The 20,968-nt window shown below is 45.7% G+C and overlaps 1 protein-coding gene across 1 annotated transcript; it reads right to left on the bottom strand.

Moving 5' to 3' along the window:
* Positions 1-6,651: 6,651 nt before the first annotated feature.
* LOC128349639 (vitelline membrane outer layer protein 1-like) lies at positions 6,652-18,289 on the bottom strand. Its single transcript, XM_053306263.1, has 3 exons — positions 18,131-18,289; positions 7,932-8,035; positions 6,652-6,949 (listed from the first exon to the last, which is right to left on the bottom strand). The coding sequence occupies exons 1-3, from the start codon at positions 18,287-18,289 to the stop codon at positions 6,652-6,654; spliced, it is 561 nt and encodes a 186-aa protein (XP_053162238.1).
* Positions 18,290-20,968: the final 2,679 nt, after the last annotated feature.

Here is a 20,968-nt window from a genome sequence, read left to right as displayed (position 1 = left end):
AGTAGGAGGGGGATGGGTCGCAGCCTGGCAGTGTGCATCCCATCCCCAGCAGCAGCACTGCCACCACCCACACTTCTTCCCAGTCCAGCGGCGTGGTTTCTCCGGCAGCGGCACCAGCAGAGCAGCAAGTGCGACCTCGAACTGCCACCCGGTGGCTCAGCGGCTATTCTGGTATCCTGCTGTGGAGATGGGCGGAGCCTGCCCCTCACCCCAGCTGTGCTGAGCAGAGTGTTCTGCAGTACCTGGAGGAGGAGGTGGAAGACGAGGAGAGTGAGCCGTTCTTCTTTTGGGCAACGCGTCGCAAAGTCTGGCCGGACTTGGGGGCCGTTGCTGTGCGGTGCCTCTCTTGCCCGCCAACCAGCGTCTCGAGCGAGAGGTTTTTCTCCATGGTTGGGGATGTGGTGACTCCTCTGCACTCATGCCTGGATGCTGAGTTGGTCGAGCAGCTCGTCTTCTTAGAGATGAACCTCTCCCTGCTGGGCTACCCCGAGCTGGCCGTGGAGGGCGAGTGACTCGCGTCACCCCCCCTTTGCAGCACCTCCCATGCCACGGCAGTTCATCACAGCCAGAAGATGTGTCACAGTCCATCCCTCCCTGCCCCTTAGTGCTGCTGGCACATCCAGACACGCATGCATACACAGGCACCGCTGCACTCTCAGCCTGGGATGGTGGACTGCTTCTGTCCTGGCAATCAAGGCTAGGGCAAGTGAGTGCTCCCTGCATCAGGGAGGGGTTATCACAGATGTGGCAGAGAGAGACTACAACTCCCATTTCCCACTGTTGCGATGGCTGGCCACCATCAAGACTAGGGACAATTGGACCTGTAGTCGCTGTCTCTGCAGAAGAAATCTATGGTGGACCCCTCCCTTTTGCAGGAGCACCCACTTGCCCGGTGCTGAAGAGGGCCGGAAGGCAGCACACCATCCATCCACGACCTCAGAGACAGGCTGCTGTGCTGCGTGTGCGTGGGGGGGGGGTGCGGCACAGTCAGGAAGGAACATCCCTGGGGAAGAGTACCTCTGCGCAATGGCATGCACTGGTGTGGATCACATGTCTTTCTCTCTCACACACACATACACACACATGGGGGGGGGGACACTGTCACTGAGAGGGCTTGCTAATTGCTAGCTTTTGCTTGCCTGCTTAAAACTGTCATTGCTTCCTCCCATGAACAATTTTATTGAAGCTGAAATCTAAATGTCCGTCTGATGCATTTCTCAATGTAATGTGATGATTTCTGATTTTGGTTTGCTGGTCTGGTGTTCTTAATCTTCATGCTCTTCTCTGTTCAAATTCAAAAATGTGGTTTGGTTTACTTAACTATAGGTTGTCGGTGACATTGTCTGCTCTGCTGCTGCTTGTTTTTTCTGCCCATGTGACTCAAGCAGCAGCACATGAGTACTACTGTGACTGAAGCAGCAGCACATAAACACATGCACCCCCCAAAAAAAATCTGTGTCGCCAATGATGAGCTTGATGCTGGTGCAGCCCTCACACAAATGTCTGTCTCACGCAGACAGAGAGCACACATTGCAACCTGAGGCAACACAGCCAATTTTTCAGCCCTAACCCTCTCACAGAGCGAGCGCATCCGCACACACAGGGAATAATGGTATTCTAGTAGTAATGTGTCATGTGATTGCACAGTCTTTCTCCCCAGTCTCAGCGGTATGCATTGGAATGCAATCCGAAAAAGCCTGCCAATTCTAGTTTGCTTTGTTGCAGAGACCTCTTCGTGGTGTGGTGTTGTTGTGTGGTGTGGTGTGTGGTGTGGTCGTGTGGGGCCTGGCAAAGGACAGGACAGCTGCAATTCACTGTGTCTGTGCGTGTGTGTGGGAATATTTTTTTTCCAATGAAGATCGGGTCATATTTGAGAGTTGACAGCATTTGATTTGAAGATTGCTTGCCTATACATAGTTGTGCATTGCACTGCACTGCACAGTGATCACATGCCACAGGTTGCGGAAAAGAATTGTGCTGAAACGTGCGTGCTGCCACTGTTGTCTGCCATCATCATCCATGCATCACTCTTCAAAGTTGTGTGGGCACTAGGAGGGGGCAACATGCCAAGCCGTGCTGCTCCACTTGCAGAATTTTGTTTTGCGTCCTCCTCATTCTATGCGTGTCCCTGCTGGCTGTGCCTCTCTGTTGACTGTGGTGGACCAGGGCAGGGCACTGTTGTTGGACTTAGGTCCGGCCTAGCTCTTCTTCTGCTCTACTGCTGCACCTGCGTGACATCATCATGCTTGCTGTGGAAACCTTTTTGGTGAATTCCTGGTGTGTGTCTTTGTGGCAGAAAGTGAGATCTGGGGCACTTTCTGTTTTTTGGTTATTTTTTGAGAGTTTTAGTGTCTATGGGGCAGATTGGGGCAGAAAGTGGGAACTGGGGCAGAAGTGTGGGGTGGGGTGGTTTTGCCTAATGGGTGGAGGCTACCACCCCAATTGCAGGGGGATTGGGCAGAGGGCTGTTTTTTGGTGATGTTCTACAAGTTTTAGTGTCTATGGGGCAGATTGGGGCAGAAAGTGGGATTTGGGGCAGAAGAGTGGGGTGGGGTGGTTTTGCCTAATGGGTGGAGGCTACCACCCCAATTGCAGGGGGATTGGGCAGAGGGCTGTTTTTTGGTGATGTTCTACAAGTTTTAGTGTCTATGGGGCAGATTGGGGCAGAAAGTGGGATTTGGGGCAGAAGAGTGGGGTGGGGTGGTTTTGCCTAATGGGTGGAGGCTACCACCCCAATTGCAGGGGGATTGGGCAGAGGGCTGTTTTTTGGTGAATTTATGAATTTTAAGCATTTTTAAGGTTTCTCCCCTTTAGGTATAATCGTTTCATGTCAGGGGGAAAGTGGTGGCCTAGAGTGGGGTGGGGTTGTTGGTGGTGCGGGGTAGGGGCAAGGGAGCTACCTGAATTTTTTCAAAGGATTTGGGCAGAAGGCTGATTTTTGGTGATTTCATTTGTTGGAGTTTTGTTGCTTCTGAGGTGTTCTGAGTGTGGATTCTGTGATAGCAAATGAGATTTTCAATGACACACCATGAATCCACTCTCATCTGCTTTCATAGAATCTAAACCTTAAAGACATGTGAACTTCAACAATTCACCAAAAATCAGCCCTCTGCCCAAATCCTTTGAAAAAATTCAGGTAGCTTCCTTGCCCCTACCCGGCACTACCACCAACCCCACACCGCTCTAGGCCACCCCTTTCCCCCCAACATGAAGCGATACACCCTTTATTCTACCTAATGGGGGGGGGGGTAAAAACGCATAAACTTCAGAAATTCACCAAAAATCAGCCCTCTGCCCAATCACTCTGCAATTGGGGTGGTAGCCTCCACCCATTAGGCACTACCACCCCACCCCACTATTTCACCCTTGAGACGTGTTTTTTTAACCCAAATCGATTCAGATTCGGATTCGGATTAATCCGAATCCGAACCGAATCAAGGGTGATTCAGGTAGCCCATATTCGAAAACACGAATTGCACACCCCTACTTTAAGGGTGGGGTGGGTGCACTTACCTGTCCTTCTGCTTTCCCCCTGCTGGAACGCCATTTTCAAAGGGTCCCTCGGGACGGCAGCATACCTCCCTGCTGCTCCGTTGCCTCATTGGTCCCAATGCCAGCAGAAGTACCCAATGCATCTGTGCATATTGGGTGTGTGCACGTACACATCACTCATGTCACATTTGCGTGCCCGAGGTGTGCGCTCACAAGCACAAAGTGCACACGCACGTGCCCAATGCATGAAGACGCATCCGGTACTTCCGCTGGCGTCGGGTCTGATGAGGCAACAGGGTGGCAGGGAGGTACACTGTTTCCCTGAGGGACCCTTTGCAAATGGAGCATCGGTGGAGGGAAAGCCAGGGGAGGGGTAAGTGCAGACTTGCCCACCCTTAACATCATCTCCCACCTTCCAACCGGCAGATGGCTCATAAAGTGCCTCCGAACTGGTTTCGTGCACATTCCTAATACCTTTTCCCACAGACAGGTCTCTCATGAGAGTGTCAGGCCATGGAGACATAAATGAAGGCTGGACAGCTGATGTCACCTAGCCAGGTTGTTGTATATCAGCAAGTCACAGGGATGGGTACCCCTACAACAGCTCTCCCTGTCTTGGTGACTGCCATGAAGAAGCCATCAAAACATATCCTTTGCCAGCCCATTGCATTTGAATATGTCCATCTTTCTTTTTGCCTGGAACGGCAACTCCACTCTTCTGGGGTCACTGGAAATTGAGGCTCCCCTCTCCCACATCGACCCATGGCGACAGATCTGCATATGGTGCCATTCTGGTCCAAACGAGGATATTTAAATGAGAGTAAGGATCTGTCCCAGGCACCAATGTTTCCCCAGTTTGCCCATCTGGCTACGACTGGACACATGGAGCATCAAAATCTCCTTTGGGTGCATGAAATGCATTCCTGAAGAGGAGGGGGTCAGTGTGCAAAAGTTCTATCATTAACCAGAGAGAATGGTGGCCCCACACTAGTGCCCCCCCTTTGTTAACTCATGAGCATTCAGTCCAATGGACGACTGAAGGTTTTTGCAAACCTAAGGTCCTCCCCAGTAGACTGGCCTTCTCATGAGAGTGCTAGTCCCCTGGCAGCCAGCTGCAATGGGTGCAGGAGCATGGTTTGGTCCCCATGGATTGCTTTCCCAGAGTGAGCCATCACAAGAGAATCCTTGGTCACAGCAGGCCAGACCCCAGGATCCTTTGTCCTCCATCATATACATATCCCCTTCTAGGAAGTCATCATCGTGTTCTCTTCCCTTTCCTGAATAACAGAAAAATCGTGCCCCCCCTCCACCTCCCAACAAGAAATAGTGCTTGTGTGAGACAATTTTCTTGTGGGGCTCTTACAAGGGTGGTGGTGCAATTGCCCTGAAAATGGAGGTTGCCAGGCTGCAGTTGGATGAATGTCTGTGATGCAATTCACAGATTGAAAAATTAACCATAGGTTCAGCAACCTCCGGTTTCATGTTACATGCGAATGTGGCCATAACATGTATGCTGGAAAGTCTTGAACTGTTCAATTTCTTTTCATCATCCAATAGGATTTGTCACAGAGAAGAGCATTTTCCACCCTCCTAGCCATCTCTATAACTTTATCCAAGGTAGGTTTCCATTCCAATAACAGTTTTTCATGCAGTTTGGAGCACTTTGTTTTCAGAACAATCTGATCATTGATCAGATCATCAGTAAAACTGGCAAATTCACAGGTTACACTTAAGGCACACAGTGCTGTGACATCCTGATCAATAGTTCCACCAAGCAGTTGGAATCTAGAATAGAACGTTAAGCAATCACATTCAAAGCAGGGTTGAAATGATCATCTAAGGCTTGGAGAGGAGCTTCATAAGAATCGGCATCCCCTTCCAAGTTGGGGGATTAGGCAAATTATTATATATTCTTTGGCCTTCAGGGTCCAGGCAGTGAAGCAATGTAGCCTTCTATTTTACTAGAGTAAAATCAGGGGCCTGTATGGTGACAAGGTAATTGCAGAAATAGGACCTCCATTGTTTCCAGAAAAGAGTAGGTTCTCCTGAGGTGGACAAGGAAAAAAATGTGGTGGTGGGATCTGAGCCATGCTGCAGTGGGCATCCAGTGAACAACAGAGTCCAGGATTAAGAAGGAAAAATGACATTCAGGGGTTGTGCAGGTCAGGAAGATGGAGAAACAATCAGCAGCAGCAATTGTAGAATGCAGCAGTTCAGGAATGTAAATGTAGGCCCAGTAATGCAATGAAATGAAGTTGCAGGAACTTTCACAAGCTTTGCAGGCTCAAACAACTCCATCTTCTTCTCCTTTACCTCCCTTTCCCTTTCTGACTCCACCCCCTATACTCTCTGCAAGATCCCCACTGGAACAAACTTCTAAACAAAAAAGCTTAGAAGATACTGGATAGAATACAACACATTTCAAAATTGTATGTCAACTCTAAATAGATACCAGTGATGGAACAGTAACTGGCCAGATGTTAGAGGAAGCATAAGGATTTTGAAGAGCCTGACTCACCAGTATATCTCCATGTCCATTCACCAAGCCCTGCATAGTTTTTCCCATTGTTAACTTTTTAACCTTTTGTTGACTACCCATCCAGAAGTGATACATGGAGGCTGTTTACTTTTCATGAGCTCCTAGCCTGGGTTAGGCTGCTCATTGTGGAATGCATGTAGACCTATATCCATGTAGATCCCAGTGCTCCCACTCTGCCTAACCCCACTTCAGAGTCTGGCTCTTAACCAAGGTTAAGGATGTAAGAACTCAGCTGCTGGGATCGTGTGTGTCTCCTAGTGCTGCACACAGCCCAAGGAGACACAGAGACAGGTGCCTAGAGTGACTGTCTGGTGGGGGAATCCCCCAATGAACCGTGCTCAGTGCAGTGGTTTTCAGAGGCCGGATTCCCGGAGGCCGAGATGACATGTCCTGGCCTCGAGAGATCCACACTGCTTGGCGAAGTGCAGCAACATTCACTTGGTCATCTGGGGGAAGATGAGTTGGCCACCAGCCTGGTTATAAAAATAGCCCCATAGAGTGTTAAGCAACTGAGATTTTTAAAAGACACAGACAACTCTTAGTTCAAGATTTAATTGTCATTGAGATTCATATTTTAGAACACAGACAGCTGTGTTGTAAGAGACTGAGTCTCTTGTGGTTCAGTCACAGCAGTAGAACTTCACATCATTAAGAGCTGTGTCATCACCAATACCTCGGTCAATATCCATCTTAGTTATTATCCCACATATGAAGCCAGGGGCACAGCTCTTACTCCAGCCCCCAAACTTCCCCCAGTCGTGTCCACGACCGAACAGAACAACTCCAAATTGACATCTGAAGCGGATATTGTTGGCTGCTGTATCGTCAATGATCCCTCGGGGTCTATCTACCTGCAGAGAGAATTGCTGCAGCAGTTTGCCTTTGGGGCACCTATCAATCTCTGTCCAAGTTCCCCACCTGCCAAAAAAGACAATGATGAAGATGTCCTGAGAAATTTAGGACCAACAAAAGGAAATACTTCTTCACGCAGCACATAATTAATCTGTGGAATTTTCTGCCACAGGATGTTGTGATGGCCACCAGTTTGGGTGGCTTTAAAAGGCGCTTAGACAAATTCTTGGAGGACAGGTCCACCAATGGCTACTAATCTTGATGACTATAGGCTACCTTCAGATTCAGAAGTGGGATGCCTCTGGATACCCATTGCAGGGGAGCAACAGCAGGAGTGGGGGTATGCCTTTAGCTCCTGCATGTGGACTTTCCAGAGGAACCTGATAGGCCACTGTGAGGCTATTCTCACGACCAGCAAAAATCGGGCTAGGAGAGCATGGCCCAATTTTTGCTGCTCGTGTAAACCCCTTGAGAAGCCCTCCCCTTAGCCCAGGTTAGCGGAGGGAGTGCTCCACTAAATGGGGTTAACGGATTGTGTGCTGCTGCGGTGTGGCTCCATGCCACAGCAATTCATGAGGAGGCTAAAAAGCAGCCTCCCTGCTCGGGGGTCTCTCCAGCATGCTCTGTGTGCTTGCACAGAGCATGCTGGAACTCCCAGGGGCTGTGTGGCCCCTGAACTCCCAAGCCCCTGCCGGCTCCATAACAGAGCCGGCAGTCGTGTGGGCGGCTGATCTGGCCACCCAGGCAAGGCTTCCTGATTGTCTGTGGGGAGAGCGAGAGCTTAGCCCGCTCTCCCCACAAACCCTTTCAAAGCGGGTCTCACTGATCGTGAGACCCGCCTCTGTGAGTAACAAGATGTGGGGCTAGATAGGCTTGGGCCTGATCCAGCAAGGCTCTTATGTTATTTTGTAAATAAATCAAAAGCAAGTGTATTTATTCCAGTCATTCCTTGCACGTCAGATGAGGAATAACAGTAAAGAATTCAGCCGCACTGCCACTTTCCATGCAACAAAGTCAAAGAGGAAAAGCAAGCAAAAAAGTCACTCACTTTCCAACTTGAGATTCAATGATTGTGCCATCAGTACAGTACAGACGGATGCCATTCAGGCCTGTATCATCCTGCCACGCTTGAGGACCTTGGTAAGAATGTACCTAGTGGAGAAGGAATGAACAGAAGGTGATGAAGCTGTGGACAATACAAGGCGACAATATTTTCCACATTTATGCATGCCTCTGTAGGCTAGTTCTCATGATTATAAATAGGAGAAAGTTTCTACCTTAGTTTGGGAGCGGTGTGCTCGCAATATTTGATTTCCTGTCCATTAAAAACAAGGTCAGAAGCGCCAGCAGTGATTGTGTGCTATGCGGAGGCAGGATCAGAGTGTTCCCTCCTATCCAGCAACAGGACCCACTACCAGGGGAGGAGAGCTGATCTGATGATAGCAAACATTAATTGACCCCTTTGCCAAGCAGGGTCAACCCTGGTTTGCATTTGAATGGTTGAACACATGTGAGCACTGTAAGATATTCCCCTTAGGGGATGGATTGGAGCCGCTCTGGGAAGTGCAGAAGGTTGCATGTTCCCTCCCTGGCTTCTCCAAGAGAGGGCTGAGAGAAACTCCTGCCTGCAACCTTGAAGAAGCTGCTGCCAGTCTTGCCGGATCATACTGCAAGACTGTGTTAAGCTCGAGGAATGGGTTACCAATTGGAGAAGGAAGGAAGCGAAGGTGATGAAGCTGTGGACAATACAAGGCAATATTTAATTATGTTAAGGAGGCTGTTGAAGCTTTGTGGGCGAAACGGCGAATATCCAGAAGAAACGTTCAACTTTGATCCATGAAGTTTGTTTTTCTCCATTAGGGCATGCAGTGGGCTTTATCTTTGATTCATGACATCTAATTTATGGAAGCCATGCTCGACGGGTTCTCTGCAATCTGCATGTTTATTATTTGAAAACTTCACTCCTGTGTGGATGGTATTGAGAGTCTCTCATATAAGCCAGCACCCCCCTTTCTTTTGCCCTGTTCAGCCACATCCTTATATGTTCAGTTTGCATTCTCCTAAAGGGCATAAGGGGGTTAATTCGCTGACTGATGACGTCCACATCTCATTGAGACCATGTTTGATGCGGCTTTTTTGTTATTTGGAACTCCTATTACGACATTGGACTTTGCCCATTTCATCTAGCAGCCCTATTTTTGCCTTGTTCAGTCACACCTCCTCTGGAAATCTCTGACTGTCATTGCATATGCTAAAATCGATGCATTCTGTATCATGAGATGGCAATTTTTGCATTATGTATCATGAGCTGGCTTGAGTATTACTGTATATATTATTATTATTATTGTTGAATTGTTTAGCTTGGATTAATGATTTTTGCTCATTAGTGTTATTGATTATTTAATTATTGGTTCATTGTTTGTTAATATACATTTTCAGTGTTTGGCTGCTTTATATTATTTGTATATTTGTTTTTTGTTGTCACGGTCGGATTTCCTCCCCCCCTCTTTTTCGCCAGTCTGTGTAGACAATACTGAACTAGATGGACCAATGGTCTGACTGTGAATAAGGCAGCTTCCTATGATCCTAAGTCTTTAATGGAATAGGAGGGAAAGCCCTCTGACCCAGCTGCTGCTTAGCCCATGATCACTGCCAGTGGCTCCAACCTTGATTTTAACTCAAACATGAGCAGAAAATGGGAATCACTCCTGAGCTAGAATGGAAGGCTTCTCTTGCCCTGTGCGTAGTCTGGGAGTACTTCTGGACCCAAACCTCTCCCTGGTTTCTCAGGCTGAGGCAGTGGCTAGTGGGGCTTTCTATCAGTTTTGGTTGAGATGCCAGTTACCTCCACTTCTGGAGATAAAAACCTTAAAACAGTGGTGCATATGCTGGTATCCTCCAGACGTGACTACAGCAATGCACTCTAGGTTGGGCTGCCTTTGTACATTGTCCAGAAATTGCAGCTGGTACAGAATGCAACAACCAGGTTGGTCTCTGGGGTTACCCGAAGAAATAATATTACACCCATTTTAAAAGAACGACATTGGCTGCCAATAAGTTTCCAGGCAAGATACAAAGTGCTGGTTATTTTCACAATGGAGGGAAGTAAGAAGTGGGATCCCCCAGGGATCTGTACTGGGACCGATGCTTGTTAATTTATTCACAAAAGATCTAGAAGCAGGGGTAAGCAGCGAGGTGGCCATATTTGCAGATGACACCAAACTCTTTCAGGTAGTGAAATCCAAAACGGATTGTGAGGAACTCCAAAAGGATCTCTCCAAGCTGGGAGAGTGGGCGACTAAGTGGCAAATGTGGTTCAATGTTGGCAAGTGTAAAGTGATGCACATTGGGACGAAAAACCCCAGCTTCAAGTATACGCTGATGAGATCTGAACCGTCAGTTACTGACCAGGAGAGGGATCTTGGGGTCATGGTGGACAGCTCGTTGAAAGGGTTGACTCAATGTGCAGCAGCTGTGAAAAATGCCAATTCCATGCTAGGGATAATTAGGAAGGGGATTGAAAATAAAACAGCTCATATTATAATGCCCTTATAAAAAACTATGGTGCGACCACGTTTGGAGTACTGCGTACAGTTCTGGTCACCACATCTAAAAAAGGACATGTTGAACTGGAAAAGGTGCAGAAGAGGGCAACCAAGATGATCAGAGGCCTCGAGCACCTTTCTTATGAGGCAAGACTACACCACCTGTGGCTTTTTAGGTTAGAAAAAAGACGACTGCGGGGAGACATGCTAGAAGTCTATAAAATCATGCATGTTGTGGAGAAAGTGGATAGAGAGAAATCCTTCTCCCTCTCCCATAACACTAGAACCAGGGGTCATCCCATGAAATTGAGTGTCGGGAACTCTAGGACCAACAAACGGAAGTACTTTTTCACACAACGCATAATCCACTTGTGGAATTCTGTGCCACAAGATGTGGTGACAGCCAACAACCTGACTGGCTTTAAGAAGGGTTTGGATAACTTCATGGAGGAGAGTTATATCAACGGCTACTAGTCGGAGGGCTGTGGACCACCTCCAGTCACAGAGGCAGGATGCCTGAGTACCAGTTGCAGGGGAACAACAGCAGGAGGGAGGGTATGCCCTCAGATCCTTCCTGTGGAGCAGCATCTGGTGGGCCACTGTGTGAAACAGGATGCTGGACTAGATGGGCCTTGGGCCTGATCCAGCAGGGCTCTTCTTATGTTCTTATGTTCTTACCTATAAAGACCTGAATGGCTTGGTTCAAAGGTATTTAAGAGAACACCTTCTTCTTCATCAACCCCACCACCTATTAACATGATCTGGGGAGGTCTGGTTGCAGTTGCCACTGGTTCAGTTGGTGGACACTTGAAATTGGGCCTTTTCCAGGATTGCCCCGGGACTTTGGAGTGCACTTCCTAACAAAATTAGAGCCCTTCCTTCTCTGGATGTTTTTAAGAAGGGCCTGAATACTTTTCTGTTTAGTTAGGCTTTTAGTTTATAGTTTTTTAATGTTTATATCTGTATTTTAAACTGTTTTAATTGTGCTTTGTGTTTTAGATTGTAACCGCCCAGGGATTTGCATGTGGGGCAGTATAGAAATGTGGGAAGGAAGGAAGGAAAAAGGAAGGAAGGAAGGAAGGATGGATCATGGTCATGAGAACAGCCCTTGAATTTTTAATGTGATTAGCACTGCACTGGCTTACAAGTCAAAATGGATTGGATATTCAATGGGTAATTAAACAATAAAGCAATCTTAGCTCTAGTCATGTGCAACTGGTTACACACAGCAACTGTTGACCATAGATGCGGATGTGTATTCACATCTGTATCAAAACACATTTGCATGCATTAGGGATATGCATGGAACCTGTTTGTCTGGTTCAGTCCAATTCCGGTCCGGACAAACTAGGTCTGGTCCGGTTTGGCCAATGAACCGGGCCAAACTGGTTTGCAAGCTCGTTCAGGGGTATACTTGTAAAGGGGAATCCAGGGAGCATTTCCCTTTACAAGTAAAGGAGGATTCCTTAACTTGAGGTGGCGAGACCAAGTGAAAGGGTCCTTAATACCTTTTATTTCCAGGCCACGGCAGTAGCCACAGTGGCAAAATGTCTCCGTAGGTTGTCAGGGGTGGTGACAGAGGCTCCTCCAAGCCCCCCACTGGCCTCCCAAATGAAGGGGTGGGACCAGACCAGGCTATCATTCAGAAGCCGGAGGGAGGGCTTGGAGAAGTCCCCGCTGCCTCCCCCTGCTGCCTCTGGAGACTCTCTGCCACCGCCACCTGAAGATAAAAGGTATTAAGGATGCTTTCTCTCTCCCCCACCCCCTTATGTTAGGGAATCCTCCTTTACTTGGAAAGGAGAATCCTCTCCGGATTCATTTTTACAAATATATCCTTGAACCAGCCCACAAACTGGTTCTTAGAACCGGAGCCGGTCTGGTTTAAACTCAGAGTGCCCAAACCAGGCCAGTTCGATTTGACCCATGATTTGAATCAAGCTGACTTGCACATCCCTAGCATGAATGTTTGCATCTACTTTTGCCATGCAGAGAAGCAAACTTAATGAGAGTAATGCAACATTGCTGTTGCCTGGCCTAGATACTCCTGCATCTGCTGACCTGTCCCTGTCCCTCTGTGTTCTGCAGGGTTTTTCTCAAGTCACATATGCAGCACAACACCAGACCTGAATTGCTTCCACACTATCAGTGTTGTCTGGACTTGCCATCTTTTGTTGATTCACCTTTTGCAGAGCTCTGATTCTCTGCAAGTGCTCCGCAAACCCCATTTTTCTGCTCGTGAGTTGCTGCGGCACGGCTCCATGTCGTGGCTACTCATGAGGAGACCCCAAACCGGGAGGCTGAAAAGCAGCCTCCAGGCTCGGGGGTCTCTCCAGCATGCCCTGCACGCTCACGCAGGGCATGCTGGAGCTTCCGGGGGCCACACGGCCCCCAAACTCCCCAGCCCCGGCCGGCTCCATGACGGAGCCAGCAGTCGTGTGGGTGGCCGCTGCGGCCGCCCAGAGTAGACTGTCTGCTCGTTTGCGGGAAGAGCGGGCTAAGCCCACTCTTCCCACAAACCCTCCCCAGGCAGCTCCCACCGATCGTGGGAACCACCTCATTGTCTCTTTCATTTCCCCCTAACGTTAATAGGTGGTTGCAGCTGGTCAATATACACGGTCTCTTTTATCTTGCACTTTACTGTATTTTCTTCAACTGCCAAAACAAACATCTTTGTTTGGACAACTCTCCCTTCATGTTTTTTCTTACATATGTTTTGCCCAGGGTTTCAATTGGTTTTTATTATGGTGCATGGCTTCCAAGTGCTCTTAATACCTTGCCTGAGGTTTTAAGATCTTTGTGTTTAATTTGTTTTTACCTATACATTATAAGAGGTCTTAAATCTTGTCAAATTGCTTACAGCCAGAGATATGTGTCCCATATGCAGAATCCCATTACCATTTCTCTTCATTCTCTGTTGGTCTTTGTTCCTCCAGAATATAAGACAATTCAAAAGTATTCAGCAACACCTTTACTCTGAAGGACCATTTTCTCTAGTTTATTTCATTGAGCAGTTCAACAGTGGGAAGCCTCTCCATAGATGCAAAAGTAATCATCTTCTCCAGCTTCTTTGCCTACAAACTCTTTTGTTATCCCACAACCTACTGCTTCACAACTGGGCTCATAACCCAGTGCTGCAGAGAAATTACTTAATCTCGATAAGTCATAAATAGTACAGGAAGCAACTTTAACTGAGAAACAAGAGTTTGATATTTACTACTAACTAAAAGCACAGGTTAAGAAAACTGCCTAGAGACTTCAGTTGTGGATAGTATACAAATATGATAGATAGATAGATAGATAGATAGATAGATAGATAGATAGATAGATAGATAGATAGATAGAGAATAATAAACAGACTCTTATGCAGAGAGAGGGAGAATCTCTCAGTTTGAATTCAAGACAGAAAATAGTAAGAAGCAGACAAACAAAACTGTAACTTCACCCCCAGGCCATTACATAGACATATTCAAACACAGACAAGCATGCCCCACACGAAGAACTGAGACAATGTTCATGGCAAAATCCCAGCAATGAAGGGTAGGAGGTCTATCAGGCATGTTGGAGCTCCAACTGTAGAACTCTACAGAGTTCTACAGTGAGAGGAGAGAATTTTGTCTGAGTTCTGACTGTTGGAGCTCCCTCCTGTCACTGCAGAAACTCATTCTGATTATGCCCAATATAGAACTCTAGATGAATCACATTTTTTTTAAAAAAAATATGAAACTCTAGGGCTTGCTGTTTGAGAGATGGAGATCAGTGTCCATTCCTATGCAACATGATGTCTCAAGATCAGAGTTCCTTAGTTGGCCTGTACACTCGCAGGAGATGTCCACTGGTGTGGTAGCCAAGAGTGCCTGTTCCTATCTCCTATTGCTATCATGGGGGTATAGATCCCAAGAAGAGTGCAAGCAAGAGTTGCTCTCAAATTTTCAGGCCACAGAAGTATGCAAGTAAATGTTAGCCTTGATTGACAATTTTGCCCAGAATCTTCGTTTTAAAAGATTAATTTCAAGCCATTGGTAAATGAACATTTTCCTAGTGGCTGAACTTTGGGACAAACTACAGTATCATGATTTTAGAAGCCATTTCTGACCTCATACAAACTGGATGCTTTATCCTATTAGAGATTTATGCCCAGGGGGGCTCTATAAAAATATTATTTATTTTGGATTTCTGGACATTCTTTTATTAAAGTTATGTGTTAAGTGTCCTTAACTTTACTGAAATAAATGTTTGTTTCAAAATGTATATTTAAAAAATTATTTTTTGTTATTTATTTATTTATTTATTTATTTAACATATTTGTATACTGCCCAAAATGCAAGTCTCTGGGTGGTTTACAACAAAACAATACGACAAATGAAACGGTTGAAACATTACAACAATTTAAGATGTAAAACACCGCTAAAACTATTAAAAACCATAAAACTTTAAAAACTGTATCTAATTAAGCCTGGGTGAACAAATGTTTCTTGACTGCCTATTTTAAAGTTGTAAGAGATGGAGAGGCTCTTATTTCAGCAAGGAATGCATTCCAAAATCTCAGGGCAGCAACAGAGAATGCCCGTCGCAGACGAGCCGATGGCAATTGCAGACGAACCTCTCCTGATGATCTCAATGGGCGGTGTGATCCATAGCGAAGGAGATGTTCTCTTAAATACTCAGGGCCCAAGCTGTTTAGGGCTTTATAGGCTATAAACAAGACCTTGTATTTTGCCTGGAAACGTATTCGCAACCAGTGTGGAACTTTTAAGATACAAGTGATACAGTCTCTTTGAGATGACCCAGAGACCAACCTGGCTACCACATTCTGGACCAACTTCAGTTTCCAGACTAGGTACAAAGGCAGTCCCACATAGAACACATTGCAGTAGTCAAGTCTGGAGGTGACCAGCAGATGTACTACTGTTCTGAAGTCATTTATCTCAAGAAATGGACACAGCTGGCATATCAACCAAAGCTGATAGAAGGTATTTCTGGCCACCTGAGATACCAGGGAAAGGTTTGTGTCCAGAAGCACCTCCAAATTGCATACCTGTTCCTTCTGGGGAGGTGTGACCCCAACCAGAACAGACGGACCCCATCCAGAACAGTCAGATCAAAATTTCAATGTTTAAAATGATATTAATTATTAATTGTTTCGATGTTTTAAATGATATTAATTGTAAACCACCCAAAGACACAGGTTTTGGATGGTATACACATATTTTAAAAAGATAGATAGATAGATAGATAGATAGATAGATAGATAGATAGATAGATAAAATCTCTTGTGTCCCGACCCCACAAATAAGTAACTCCATTTTATCTGGATTCAGTCTCATCCAGCCCATCAGCACCTCCAGGCAGGCATTTAGGGAGGTTGTGCCTTCTCCTGATGATGTTGACAGGGTAAAAGAGTTTTGGGTGTCATCAGCTTACTGATAACACCCTGCACCAAATCTCCTGATGATCTCTCCCAGCGGCTTCATGTAGATGTTAAACAACATCAGAGACAATATGGAGCCTTGGGGAACACCATACAAAAGTTCAGATTGTGAAGAACAGCAGTCTCCAAGGGACACCATCTGGAACCTGCCCGAGAGGTAGGAGCAGAACCACAGCAAAGCAGTGCCTCTAACTCCCAGCCCCCTCAGATGCTCCAGATTCAACCATAGTATCGATAGTATGGTCGATAGTATCAAAAGGCACCAGGAGGTCCAAAAGGACAAACAGAGTCACACTTCCTCTATCAATTCCCAATTGGAGATCATCCATCAGGCCGACAAGGCAGTCTCCACCCCATAGCCCGCCCAAAAGCCAGTCTGAAATGGGTCTAGAGTTCTCTCTGCGTGACATAAAAGTGCTCTTTTGAGTACACACACATACACCATTCAGTAAAAATGCCCTGTGGCTTCCCCTAGTTTAGTCAGTCTGTTCCTCAAAGTTGCCCCCCAATTCCATGCTGCAAAGCTTCACACTCCTCTGCACATGCTTACAATCACTGTCTTCTGTATTACTTCAGCTAGTTTAGGGAGTATTTAAAAAACAACATGAGTGTTATCCAGTCTTGTTGTTTTTATTATTCTGAAAACTGTCTGGTAAGTATCCCCTTCCTGTTTCTGCTGCTGTTTCATCAGAAGATTTGGTGCAGAGTGTTATCAGTATGCTGATGACACCCAAATCTTTTTCTCCATGTCAACATGGAGCCACACGACATGGTGGTGTGACTGACTTTCTCTCAGTATACCTTGTTGTTGGGGAGAGAGGAGATTCTTTTGCCATTGCAAAACAAAAAACAAAAAAACAGGACCAGACCAGTCCAGGAGGGCCAACAGGTGAGGTAACTGACTGACAGCAGAGACTGAAAAAATGCTTCCACGTCAAATGAAGGTACAAAAGTTTCCTTCATTCACATTAGCCATCAGTTTTCAAATCAGGGGAGGAGCATGTGGTTTGCAGAAATGCAACAGAGCTAAAGTTCCAAAGGTAGATATAATAGCATTTTGACCAACATTAAGGTGAAAAATCAACATCTTAAGAAAAGCAATTCAAATAATTGGCTTAGTCGCTGCCATATTGTAAAAGAAAAGAAATTAATAATTATTTTAAACATGGAAGCCTTTAAGAGGTCCTTTTGATATATTGATATTCTAGATGCGACGCATTAATTGCTTAACGTAAGGGTGTGTGTGTGTGTGTGTGTGTGTGTGTGCGTGTGTGTGCGAGAGAGAGCTTTTAAAAGTCTGCATACAGTGTATCTGCAGTTATTTTTATTTGTAAAATTCCTTGTAATGAGAAGGGTATAAAGTTTTCAGAGTTTCCCAAAGATCAAATAATGCTTTATACTGATCAGTATTAACCCATGACATCTTTCTCATGACATTTAGTGTTGGACAAATCAAGAGGAAGGGATAATATAACTGGCATGACTTAGAAATTATTGAGCATTTATCATAGGAAATGCCACCTTAAGGGGCACAGTTGGGAAATGCTTGACTAACAAGCAGAAGGTTGCTGGTTTGAATCCCCACTGATACTATATCGGGTAGCAGCGATATAGGAAGATGCTGTAATGGCAGTCGGTAGTAATATCTTCAAATTTCCTCCTTCCTTAAAATAAGTAATTACTTAATTACTCACTCATTACATAATTACTTACTTAATCAGTCTCTGTGTGTCTGTGTGTCAGTAAGCTAAAAAAAACCAAAGAGGAGTTTTGAAAATGAACATGGTGGTGTTTGCTTGTTGAAAGCCAGCTACATTTCTTTCTAGCAAATGAGCAAATGAGATTATTAAATTAGAAAAACCATCCCTTTGCCCAATTTCTTTGAAATTTGGGTGGTACTGTAGCTTCAGCCCATTGGGCACTACCACCCAACCCACTTAGGCCACAAAATGGAGGTCCAAATCTCTGAATTTGGGGGGTCTGAATCTGGGGTGATTTGATTTGTACCCGAATCTGGGCAATTGGGGAGAGGGGTGATTTGTTTTGTCTACGAATTGCCCGAATCAGCCAGATTCAGGTACAAATCATTTTGTACCCAAATCGTTTTGCACATATCTACTAAGCTCTACTGTTTCCCCAGCTTTCCTTTCAGGGTTCAAGAACTATTTTCTGAGGAGTGTACAGAAAGAAAAGAAGCAAGCAAGTTCAGAGAATGTGAGCTGTGACTTCTGCTCAGCACTGGGGTTCCTAAAAGGAGCGAAGGAGATTTTTTACCTTCAACTGGAACGCGAAAGCATAACCTTTACGACAGTACTCTGGTTCAGCCCATTTCCCCCAAGGTGATCCATTCTTCACTGAGATGATGGATTGAGTTTTTCGGGAAGAGATGCAGCTGAAGGTCAGGAAGAGCATGATGCCGATGGAGAAGTCCATGGAAGACAGTCTTTTCTAAACTGCAGTGTAGAAATATAGTTGAAAGATAACTATTTTGAGAATTTTTACCACTGTAAAGATAACAAGTCCCTTCTCCTCCAGCCAATATCTCTCTGAATCCCTTTTCACAGAGCTTTTCAGACACTGCCCGTAGAGGAAAGATAGGAATATGGGAAGCTACTTTATGTCAAGTTAGATCATTGGTCCACCTAGCTCAAAACTCTCTATACTGACTGACAGCAGCTCTCCAAGGTTTATTTATTGCCCCTCCAGTACACTACTGCTCAGGGCATCTCACAACATTTCAGGCAGGAGCCTTTCCTAACCCTACCTGGGGATGCCAGGGAGTGAAGCTGGGCCTTCTGCATACAAGCTGATGCTCTACTATTAAGCTACACAATGCAAAAAGGGAGAACACGTGAAATCAAGAGATCACAATCAAAATACTGTGTTAATAGAACACACAAATGCAGTGGAAAAATGATTACTGAATAAATGGTATAATCAGTCCATATATTTATATGTTCATATATTGCTGTCAGACATATAATGCACAAAGGAGGAGCACACGTTCCTGTATGGACCCAGAGGAAATAGTTACTAAAGTTTCTTTGATATATCCTTAAAGTCTTTGATAATAAAACTCATGGGTCACTGGAGAAATGAAGAGTTGTAGCTGCACATATTCCAAATCCAGGAGGCAAAGCAGCTGATTAAGATAGATGAATTCTAAGTTGAAAGCCTTGAACAGCTGACTGAAGTAGATCTGTTCTAATTTTCAGAGTTCCAAAGTAGACCTTATATTCAAATTTCCAAAGTTCCAGGATAGTCCTTGAAAACTGCATAGGTGCCAGTTTTTTTCACCACAGCTTCCTCATGAAGGACTAGGGATGTGCGAACGAGTTTGGATCCAAACGGTTTTGGATCTGAACTGGTTTGGTTCGGAGGTTCGGATCCGAATCGAACCACCCCCGGGTACAGGATTCTCTTGTTTCTGAGGTATTGAGTGTGGATTCTATGTTAGCAAATCAGATTTTCAATGAGACACCATGAATCCACTCTAATATGCTATCATAGAATCCACACTCAATACCTCAGAAACAAGAGATCCCTGTACCCCATGGGTTAGAAACCCATGGAGGTCGTTGGCACCCTATGTGCACTACACCACCACTCACTCTGGGACACCCCAGCACCCCCCATGTGCACTTATGGGGCTGCTGAAAGCTCCATTAAAACTTATTATGAGGAAAAACCTTAAAGACGCGTAAACTTCAACTATTCACCAAAAATCAGCCCTCTGCCCAAATCTTTGAAAAAATTCAGGTATCTTCCCTGCCCCTACTTGGCACTACCACCAACCCCACACTGCTCTAGGCCACCCCTTTTCCCCCAATGTGAAGCGATACACCCTCCATTCTACCTAATGGGGGAAAACCTTAAAAATGCGTAAACTTCAGAAATTCACCAAAAATCAGCCCTCTGCCCAATCACTCTGCAATTGGGGTGGTAGCCTCCACCCATTAGGCACTACAACCCCACCCCACTCTTCTGCCCCATATCCCATTTTCTGCCCCAATCTGCCCCAAAGACACTAAAACTTCAAAAAATCACCAAAAATCAGCCCTTTGCCCAATCCCCCTGAAATTTGGTTGTTAGCCTCCACCCATTGGGAACTACCACGCCACCCCACTCTTTTGGCCCCAGGACCCATTTCTTTATCCGATTTGATTCGGATTCTGATTCAGATTAATTCAGATCCGAACCAAATCGCGGGTGATTCAAGTGGGCCATATTCGGGCACAGAACAGAACAGGGGTGTTTGGGTTTGGGTGTGTCACCTCTGGTTGCAATGTGTGCTCTCTCTGTCTGCGTGAGACAGTGCACTCACCAACAGGGAAAGTTATTCTCTGACTGTGGTCCTTGGAATGGAAGTTACATTTACAAAAATGTATCAGAATCTAATTATGTCTGTCAATATCACAGGCACAGAAGATGAAAAAAGTAACTGAATTGCACACACACAGACACAAGTCAATCAAACAATGTGTGTTTCAACTCACCAAGGCTGGGCAAAGAAATGACTGGGTGGGGGGCACTGGGCAGGCTAGGGCCTAGGGCCTTACAATATTTTTGAAAAAGCAGCAACACAAAAGAGGCAGTGCTGAGACAGCTTAATAATATGCTTCCTTTTATTAGTGAAAGCACCAGGACAGGCCCAGGCTCCTTCCCTCTTTAAGAAAAATTGCTTTGGAGGGGAGAAAAGAATTATTAAAGCACTACTAGGCTACACTTCCAGTCTACTCTCTACAGTTGAACCACCACCTACTAGTAGCTAGCTAATGGGGATCCAGCCTGTAGACGCTAAGGCTATACACACTGAATGAACCCTATTTATTTAAACCCAATCTTCCAATTTTCACCAAACTTTTAGAGAACAGTTAACCCCCCAAAACCTTAACCTCCCTCCAAACAGGGATAAAATAATATACACCCTACACAATTCAAGGGAGACTACAGATTAGAAAGCTGTGTGTGACGTGCATTTGTCTGTGTGTGTGTGTGTGTGTGTGTGTGTGTGTGTTGCGTGCTGGTGTGTGGTGTGTGTGTGTAAAATATAAATGGCTGGGCCACTCTCACTCAGGTGAAGTCTTCTCCAACGCTGGGTCTCTGTAGTCC

Source organism: Hemicordylus capensis, chromosome 3 (assembly GCF_027244095.1).
Source record: "Hemicordylus capensis ecotype Gifberg chromosome 3, rHemCap1.1.pri, whole genome shotgun sequence".
In the NCBI taxonomy this organism is placed as follows: domain Eukaryota; kingdom Metazoa; phylum Chordata; class Lepidosauria; order Squamata; family Cordylidae; genus Hemicordylus; species Hemicordylus capensis.
The sequence above is the reverse complement of the archived record's forward strand: the minus strand, read 5'-3'. Positions and strand labels throughout refer to the sequence as shown.

Bases quoted from the DNA above. Each gene is read 5' to 3' on its own strand.
- LOC128349639 (XM_053306263.1), bottom strand. From the start codon at position 18,289: ATGGACTTCTCCATCGGCATCATGCTCTTCCTGACCTTCAGCTGCATC. The intron at 8,036-18,130 runs GTAAAAAATCTC...CTTCTCCACTAG, and splicing joins CTTTCGCGTTCCAGTTGAAG to GTACATTCTTACCAAGGTCC. The intron at 6,950-7,931 runs GTGAGTGACTTT...CTTTTTTGGCAG, and splicing joins ATTGAATCTCAAGTTGGAAA to GTGGGGAACTTGGACAGAGA.